An 8,302-nucleotide genomic window follows, 5' to 3' on the forward strand; every position below is an offset into this window, starting at 1 on the left:
CAAGATTAATGGCCGAAACTGTACTTTTGTCTAGGGGATTTGGCGAGCGCTCACCGAGCGCTCGCCGCTCACTGAACGGTTGTGCTTCTGGCTGGATGCACCCACTACTGGTGGTCGCACTGGTCGGCCCCTCCCCCACTAGTCCCACTTACTCTCTCTCAGGTTGTCCCGCTAATGGCGCTAATGTAATGTTGGGCGGTGGCGCCGCCATGGAAGCGCGGCAAGGCAGGCAGACATTTCAGTTGTTGTTGCTGCTCTCCTGACCTGATGATCTCTGAGTTGCAGACTGCCCTGCACTGCCCTGAGCCCTGAGTCTGAGTATTGCGTAAAGTCCGTCCGCGTTGGTCCGCACTCCGCGTGAATCCGCGACGACCCGTTAAAAAAAGAGCGCATGGTAAAAGTGTGTAGAAAGTGACGGGCAACACTAGAACAAACCTCATATCTCTTCTGATGTATCATTACAAAAAACGTGACATATATGTTGTATGTATATCTACATATGATTTGATGTAATTTGTTTCTTATACACTTTATGATACTACTAAATAAACCCATGAGTGTTAATTTTTTTTTCTAAATTGACAATGAACGTGGGAAATAAATGGGAAAATGCATGTAGGCTATGTGCAGAACAAAAAAAAGAGATGTTGCCAATATTTGGTACTGAAGGGTTACAGAGAAAAGTAGCACAGAAATTAAGGGCTTGCTTGCCAGTTCTTGTTTACAAAACTGACCCCCTGCCTAAGCAAATCTGCCAATTTTGTGCTGCTAGACTGGATGATGCATATGAATTTAGGGAGTACTGTTTAAGTGTTTATAAAAATATGCATTTAGAATTGTTATCATGCAAGAACATTGAATCTGTGCAAATTTTTTTTAATGCTATGAAGAGTTCACCCGATCCTTGTCAGGTAATACTATCCGCAGTATAATTTATTTTCAATTTTATATAATTTTATATTACTGAAATTTGGTATTAATTACAGGCAAAACTTTGTGTTGAGAGGCCACGGGGCCCACCACCACTAGTTCCTTTACCAATATCTCTACCTCCTGAAAATTCTGTAACCATGGAAGCTGATGAACTAACTCAAAGTATAGAAGATTTGCCTGAATTACCTTGTGAAGTTGAGATTGAGGAAATAAATTCACTAATAGGTACTAATGATGCAATATGTGAATTGGGAATAAAGAGTAATAATTCTAATATAGAGACTACAGATTACAGTCAAGGAAAAAGTCTTATGTCAAAGAAGAACAAAAATGATAAACCAACTAGTATTTTAGAACAGGTTTTAAAAGGTAACCTAACATTAAATGATCGCAAAGATATATCACCTAGAAGTGGCTTAAGCTCTGCATTTTGGTGTTCACCATGTAATATATATTATAAGTAAGTTCATTTTTCTGTAGACTTATTTTCTTCTCAAGAATTTGTCAGAAACTTAAAACTTTTATTTATTGCTATTTTAGAACAAAGGAAGCCTTAACAAAACACTTACAATTATATTGCCCTAGATTATACACATGCCGAAAATGCTCAGTAATATTCCAGTCTGTGAAAGATCTAGCTGAGCATGAGGCAACTGATCATCTTAAAGTGATTTTAGATTGTCAGGATTCTTTGAAAAATTGTGATCAATGCGATCGTAAATTTATTAGTTGGGAAATGTTAAAGCACCATAGAATAAGAGATCATTTAGGGGAAGCTGTTGAAATTGGACATAATACTCATTGCTTTCCTTGCAATAGGTAGATACTATCAGAGGATATACTTAGTAATGTCTTAAATAAATAAATCTTTCTTTCTTTCACAGATTTTTTTATAGTGATGAATTATACAAAGATCATATGGAATTACATAAGTCTAGCAATTATTCTGCAATTTCGTTACGGCCTCCTCATAGTGAAAATAAGCCTCATACAATTAAGATTGTAGAAAAAACAAAACTAAAGTCAGAAAATACGAAGTCCCTAATGTGTCTTACATGTGGCAAAGTAATTTTTAACAAAAAAAATATTTCTTTCCTTTTTTTATGTGCTAACTTTGTTGAATTATTTTTTTCTTAGGTCTGTACTCAACAAAGTGCTTTATCTAATCACATGCGTACGCATGAGCCAAAACGGCATAAATGTAATATTTGCGGACGATCTTTTGGCCTTTTTATTCGTTTGGCTGCTCATCGATTAAGTGAGCACAATCAACAACCTGTGTCTCCTACCATGATGGTAGTAGAGCAGGAAGAAGCACTGAATGCTCAAAGAGAAGCTAAAGAAGCAAGATCCCAAGCAGGAATTCTTCGTTACTCAAATGTAAAAATTTTACTTTTGTTTTATAAACTCACAAAAAATTAATTTATTCTAATAAAATGAATGTAATAAATTACTTAGATATTAAGAAGAAACGACGACATTCTTGACGAAGCACCATCCAAAAGCAAAAAGAATAAAAATGTAGCTAGATGCGGAATTTGCTTAGAATGGTTTAACGATCACAGTACGATGTTGGCACACTTAAAAACACATTCAGACAACTTAAGTTGTAAAACTTATAATAATCAAAAGTGTAAAAAAGCACTTAAAGAAAAATGGCAATTATCAAGACACGAAGTTAATAAAATAATATAGGAATTAATATAAATCACCATTTTTTTTTATTTAATTAGTTTAATTTGATAATTTTGTATTTTACAGGTATCCCATAAACGCAGTAATATAGCCCAAGTTTATCAATGCAACGTTTGTAATAAAGTTTTTGCGGAAAAAAGCTTGCACAAAGCTCATCAAAAAACGCATACGCCGGATAGATCGTATCATTGCTCAAAGTGTAATAAATTATTTTTTAAAGAAGTATCTCTTTTAACGCATCAGTGCAATGGGAATTTTGCGAAAAAAAGTTCAGTATCCAAACAGCAAACTCAAAATAATAGTAAAAAGTATAAGTGCTCAAAGTGCAACGCATCTTTTTCTACTTCGCAATCTAGAAACTCACACATGAGAGTACACGTAGATCATACAGTATGTAGAACCAATGACACTTTATAACTAAAATTAACTTTAATAATGCTTGTATTAATGTACCTACTTTAATTCGTAGAAGAATGGAAATGATACTGAAAATAATTCCATGCCGACCTTAACTCCCGAAACTTCTCTGGAAGTAACAGTGCCATTGATTGAAGCGAATGTTGAAATAAGCGAGGGAAGCCCACTAGCGCCTTTGAAACGAACCTTAATCAGAACTGCTGGAGGGTACGATCAGTCATATTATTAAATGTTTTTTAATTAGCTGGGGTCTTATTTTCATTCGTTTCATAGATATCGCTGTGGTGTATGCCAATCCCCGTTTGTTCTAAGAGAACTAGCAGTAGCGCATTTGCGATCTGCCCATCCTGTGATGCCGTATCAATGTCCTTACTGTAAAAAGAGATTTACGACACAATACACTTTTACACATCATATAAAAACGGAACACGCTGAAGAGCCTGAAAAATGAGTTATATGTAAGGAAAAATTTAGATATTTTTCTTGCCTGGATAAATTCAACCAATAGCCGTGCCTCGTATTTTATCGACCAATTTTCTGAAATAAAGTTCAAGTCAAATTATTATTAGCATAAGTATCTAAAAATTGATGCCTCTGTATTAAATATTAAGTTTTTGTTTAAGATTGATCTTATTAATGAATTTAAAAGCTATTTTTTCTTCATTAAGATAATAATTACATGCTCCTAGAAAACTATTATTATGTGACACTTTATTTTTCATAACGGTCGAGAGTTCATAGTATATTGTTAATCCGTATACTTCATAGCCATCAAGATAAAATAATAGGAGTAATATTAGAGAATTTTTTTAGCACAAAGCCATAAAAAGAAATTTTATTTAATGTAAAAATCCTAGGCTAAGTCATTTAAAAAAATATTATTTTGCAAAAAAATGTGTCTTTACTCTTCTCGTCTACAGTAACATTTTTTATAAACTTTTGAAACTTTGCTTTTCTATAAAATTTGAAACTAACTTCAGCTCCTGAGTGTAATTCAATTTGAATATATAAATATCTGTTGACACACTTAATACTCTAATGAAGGGGTTATATGGTACACATTAACTTTTGATAAAAATAGATAGTTTGTAAAAAAAAATTGTGATCAACCTAAAAGGATGCACTACTTTTGTCTGATAATTTTGAGCATATAACTTGTATTGTTGCTTTTATTATTAGAGTAGCATCAAACATTTACTTGAATAAATGCAATGAATTCTTTACTCCATTAGGAGTACTAGTATTTAGATAGCCAATATGTGCAATAATTCTCAAATAAGTCAATAATTAATTCGATTTCAAGAGTTCAATTTTGCAGCAAGTGGTTGTGGTCTGGAACAACGTTCTTGGCGTTTCAGCTGCTGTTCCAATAAACGTTGCTCTCTCTCTTTTCTTCTTTGCTCCCTTAGCACTTCTGCTGGATCGCCAAACTCTTCAATTGTCTCTCCTTCCCAGCTAACTGTATTTTCCTCCCACTCTTGGAGATCATTCTAATAAAAAGTTGTTTTATAATATAAAGCTTTTAAGGAAAAATTCCATTACTTACTGTTGGTATCGGATCACTAATTACTGCAAATTTTGCAGGGTTAAGCTGTTGGTTTTGCATTTGTTTGTCCTTAACTAGAATTTTCAGTTGTTTTGTGATCTTTGGTGTCATATCCTATATAAAAGATTTATTGATTGTATGAATCAGAGGACTGATTTGATAATTAGCTTATTTACCTCAAAGAAATTAGTCTGTGCTTCTTCTAGTTCAGGCTCCAAAGATTTTGTAGCTTGTTGTCGATACTGGTCAATTTTTGCTTGAATGGGGTTGATAGGTTTGTCAGGAATAACAACAACAGGACTTTCTTCCCAGTGATCCCACTGCTCCAATTCCTTGAGTAAGCATCTCCATAATTACTACCATCCGCGTATAAATTAAAGTTTTTTAAACAAATTGCTTTGCTAGAAATAAAGTAACTACTTTTTTTAAGGTGGGGTTATAACCAATACTATTGACACTCACTGTGTTATTGTTTACAATTGTTGGAAGAACACCTACGGCTGCTAGAGGAATAGCATCGCAAGAAGATCTTCTTCTTCTTCTCAGACAGCACAGCGCGCGTTTAAAAAGACCCAACAAAATAATAAAAAGGGCTTTCAGTCGATTTGCCAAAAATTCAACGGCCATAGCGTCAACTTCGAGCGTCACGTTCTTTCATCGATGAAATAAAACGAAGTTTAAACAAATTTTCTTTCACACCTAAATCATAATGAGCAGAATATAAAACTATTCCTATAGTTTAAAACTTTCTTAGAACATTAATAGAATTTGTTAAGTAGACTAGAATATCGCTAGAGCTATTGCGATTTCTAACCTAACAACGTAGCAAAGAATGGTGTGGTCTGTGGTATCAGCTGAATGTGTAGTACATATATATATGTATATATATGCATACCTGTATACTATCAATACCATCATCCGTGTCATCTGGCTGTATCGGCCGGCATATATATGCATAAAAATAATACGTACAACAAATAACAAAATTTAGTTGGTTTAAGAAACAGTTTATATACTCATTTATTAGTGAAAGTCATAATTAAATTATATTTACATAAAAAAATGAACTATTATTCTTAAATAAAATCTGGAATTATAGGATTAACTCGATAAGGTCCAGGATTTTCGTAAGGATTGTATGGATAAGGATTAAATCCAGGATTGAATTCTAAATCGTAAGGACTTCGATGTACAGGGATTCTATCATATGGATTTGAATTTACTGGTATTCTGTCGTAATAAGGATTTGGGTTTAAAGGAAATCTGTCGTAAGGATTTGAATTTATCGGAATTCTATCGTAAGGATTGGACCTTAAAGGAACTCTGTCGTAAGGATTTGGATTTTCTGGAAATCTGCCGTAAGGATTTGGTGTTACAGGAAATCTATCGTAAACATTTGGATTGCCTGGAGCTCTATCATAAAGATTTGGTGTTACAGGCAATCTGTCGTAAGTATTGCCTGGATTCTCTGGAACTCCTCTGTCAAAGGAATTTCTATTTTCAGGAATTCTTTCGTTAGGACTCGGATTTATTGGTATTCCCTCGTTAAGGCTAGGAGTTACTGGAATTCTATCGTTAGGATTTAAATTTCCTGGAATTCCCTCGTTGGGGTTTGGATTTTCTGGAATTGCATCGATAGGCTTGACCGGCTGCGGTTCGGTGGAGTCATCTACAGAATTTATAACGTCACTCTCAGAATTCTGACAAGTAAAAGCACCGCATCGATTTCTACAGCATTTTTTTATCCCTTTGCAGTCACTGTCAACTGTACAAGTGGATGAACAAACCCAGGGTCCGGTAGGATAAGCGGGACAAGATCCGGGGTTTTCTATAATAATAATGAAGTATTATTTCAATAGTGCTGACAGACATATAGTTAGCAAAGAATTTTTATTCTAACCTGCGGGTTGTTGTGGCTTTCGGGCACTGACAGGTCGTGAACAAACAAAGCCTCCGCAACTAGTGGGACAGCATTTTCCTGGCCCTTGACAATGAAAATCCGAGAAGCAGGATCGCGAACAGATCTGTACCGGTAGCAGTGGAGGACAAACACCTTGTTTCTCTTCAGAATTTGAAGTTTGACTGTTAACTTCCTTCAGGTAAATCGTGAGTAACACTGCGAAGATTATCGTCCACTTTGGAAATTCCATTTTATTCTTCTTTTGTGTGCGAACAGTGTGAATAATATAAATTATAATCGAATTAAACAGCTTTTTACTACAAACAATGAAATATAAAAAATGACCATCTGACGAAGCTAATAGCGCGCTACGCGATCTTCGTCTGAAGAACAAACTTTTCTTGATTGTATATTTATGTCTACCTATCATGAACTGCCCCTCTCTTAAAACATCTTCACACTCGCATTCATTCATCAGTTATCATGTTCAAAATGACTCATTTAAATGTTTCTGAAGGGCAAGCTTCCTGCCGAGTAGTGCTATATGTGTATCTTTGCCACAATTGTTCTGAGAACAAACCCAAAATTTAGGCTCCATATCTAAAAATGTATTTATACGCTTTTGTTAAAGTACAGATAGTTCATGAAAGCTACATGATATTGTATAAAAAAACTCGCGATAAACTTAAGATCAGTCGTGTTACTGGGTCACAACCTCCACGTTTAAGAGATAATATTTTGAACGATCTCTCAGTTAATAAAAGTGAAGAAACTAGAAATAATTGTGGTTTGTTCGATGATTTTTTTATTATTTAACTGCATATATCAATTATACAAAAGTTACAGTCAGCTCGTCCTCTAATATTACGTAATGAGATTCTTGGGAGTATCCCGTTTGATCTCGAGGACGACCAGTCATGTCTATTTGATTTGCATATTAGATAGTACTTTTAAATCTTTAGCAAACTCGTATCATTCTTTTATGCTGCTAGCTTCGACTTTTATAGAGTATAAACTTACTATGCTAACTAAACATTTTTATACAGAATTAGATTCAATTGATTTACCAGTAGAAATTACAATTAATATTCTATGTATATGTATAGATATATTACTTAATTAAGAGCTATAAATGCACAATGGTACACGAATTCATTCTCTCTCTCTCTCTCTCTCTCTCTCTCTCTCTCCCTCTCTCCCTCTCTCCCTCTCTCTCATATACAATAACTTAAATCCAACGTAAAAAGAATTAATTGAAAAATAAGAACTATTATAATTCATTTTACAGATTTTTACAATAACGCTCACCGAAATATTATACTTTTGTAGTTATAGGCATTTTGTCTTTTTATTATACATACTACCGGCTAAAACTCGATTAGGATTTTATAAACAATTCATAGATGAAATATTTATTTACTTGCTGGAAGTAGCTGTAACAGTAAAATATAAATTAGGAAATAGCACCAATTAAATGATTCGAATCATTTGATATTTCTTTCTTAAACATATTACATACTTCTTGGTGGTACTGGAGGACCAATTCGTTTCTTTGGGATGTTGGCAGATTTATCAATGTCTTCGGCTAAGCATGTAGTGACATTCATATAATCTGGAAATGGTTTTCCTTCGCCAGAATCCAAGGTTTCCGTTTTATCATTACTGATGGCATTTTCAGTCTTTGACTTGATTGGTTGGTTGTTCCATCGTTCGCCGTCCAGTTGATCCGTGTCAATGATCTCTGCGGGATCTTTTGATTCCTCAGATCCGGACGTTTCTCCGACAATCTTCTCAATTTCCCCATTGCTTCT

General features: G+C 34.4%; 3 protein-coding genes across 3 annotated transcripts; 1 reads left to right on the top strand and 2 right to left on the bottom strand.

The window, feature by feature from the left end:
- The first annotated feature begins 278 nt into the window (after positions 1-278).
- Positions 279-3,607, top strand: LOC136785343 (zinc finger protein 569-like). Its single transcript, XM_066746388.1, has 9 exons — positions 279-911; positions 987-1,393; positions 1,474-1,752; positions 1,818-1,998; positions 2,071-2,313; positions 2,392-2,610; positions 2,695-3,018; positions 3,098-3,252; positions 3,319-3,607. The coding sequence occupies exons 1-9, from the start codon at positions 585-587 to the stop codon at positions 3,494-3,496; spliced, it is 2,313 nt and encodes a 770-aa protein (XP_066602485.1). The 5' UTR covers positions 279-584; the 3' UTR covers positions 3,497-3,607.
- Positions 3,608-3,741: 134 nt separating this feature from the next.
- LOC136785345 (receptor-binding cancer antigen expressed on SiSo cells-like) lies at positions 3,742-5,453 on the bottom strand. Its single transcript, XM_066746390.1, has 4 exons — positions 5,054-5,453; positions 4,768-4,923; positions 4,592-4,705; positions 3,742-4,535 (listed from the first exon to the last, which is right to left on the bottom strand). The coding sequence occupies exons 1-4, from the start codon at positions 5,216-5,218 to the stop codon at positions 4,344-4,346; spliced, it is 627 nt and encodes a 208-aa protein (XP_066602487.1). The 5' UTR covers positions 5,219-5,453; the 3' UTR covers positions 3,742-4,343.
- A 109-nt stretch (positions 5,454-5,562) lies between these two features.
- LOC136785344 (uncharacterized) lies at positions 5,563-8,283 on the bottom strand. The gene is made up of 3 exons (XM_066746389.1): positions 8,011-8,283; positions 6,492-7,924; positions 5,563-6,419 (listed from the first exon to the last, which is right to left on the bottom strand). Exons 2-3 carry the CDS (start codon positions 6,964-6,966, stop codon positions 5,668-5,670), a joined length of 1,227 nt encoding a protein of 408 aa, XP_066602486.1. The 5' UTR covers positions 6,967-7,924; positions 8,011-8,283; the 3' UTR covers positions 5,563-5,667.
- Between the last annotated feature and the right edge of the window lie 19 nt (positions 8,284-8,302).

This window comes from Prorops nasuta, unplaced genomic scaffold, assembly GCF_024137725.1.
Source record: "Prorops nasuta isolate Cenicafe-Biocafe unplaced genomic scaffold, Cenicafe_Pnas_1.2 PNAS00262, whole genome shotgun sequence".
NCBI lineage: Eukaryota > Metazoa > Arthropoda > Insecta > Hymenoptera > Bethylidae > Prorops > Prorops nasuta.

What these genes read in the sequence shown, in the direction of transcription:
- LOC136785343 (XM_066746388.1), top strand. Translation starts at nt 585, where the DNA reads ATGAACGTGGGAAATAAATGGGAAAATGCATGTAGGCTATGTGCAGAA. An exon ending in GTTCACCCGATCCTTGTCAG is followed by an intron (nt 912 to 986) that starts GTAATACTATCC and finishes TATTAATTACAG; the next exon opens with GCAAAACTTTGTGTTGAGAG. An exon ending in TTAATCAGAACTGCTGGAGG is followed by an intron (nt 3,253 to 3,318) that starts GTACGATCAGTC and finishes TTCGTTTCATAG; the next exon opens with ATATCGCTGTGGTGTATGCC.
- LOC136785345 (XM_066746390.1), bottom strand. Translation starts at nt 5,218, where the DNA reads ATGGCCGTTGAATTTTTGGCAAATCGACTGAAAGCCCTTTTTATTATT. An exon ending in CAATTGTAAACAATAACACA is followed by an intron (nt 4,924 to 5,053) that starts GTGAGTGTCAAT and finishes TGCTTACTCAAG; the next exon opens with GAATTGGAGCAGTGGGATCA. An exon ending in TTAGTGATCCGATACCAACA is followed by an intron (nt 4,536 to 4,591) that starts GTAAGTAATGGA and finishes ACTTTTTATTAG; the next exon opens with AATGATCTCCAAGAGTGGGA.
- LOC136785344 (XM_066746389.1), bottom strand. Translation starts at nt 6,966, where the DNA reads ATGAATGAATGCGAGTGTGAAGATGTTTTAAGAGAGGGGCAGTTCATG. An exon ending in AAAGCCACAACAACCCGCAG is followed by an intron (nt 6,420 to 6,491) that starts GTTAGAATAAAA and finishes TTATTATTATAG; the next exon opens with AAAACCCCGGATCTTGTCCC.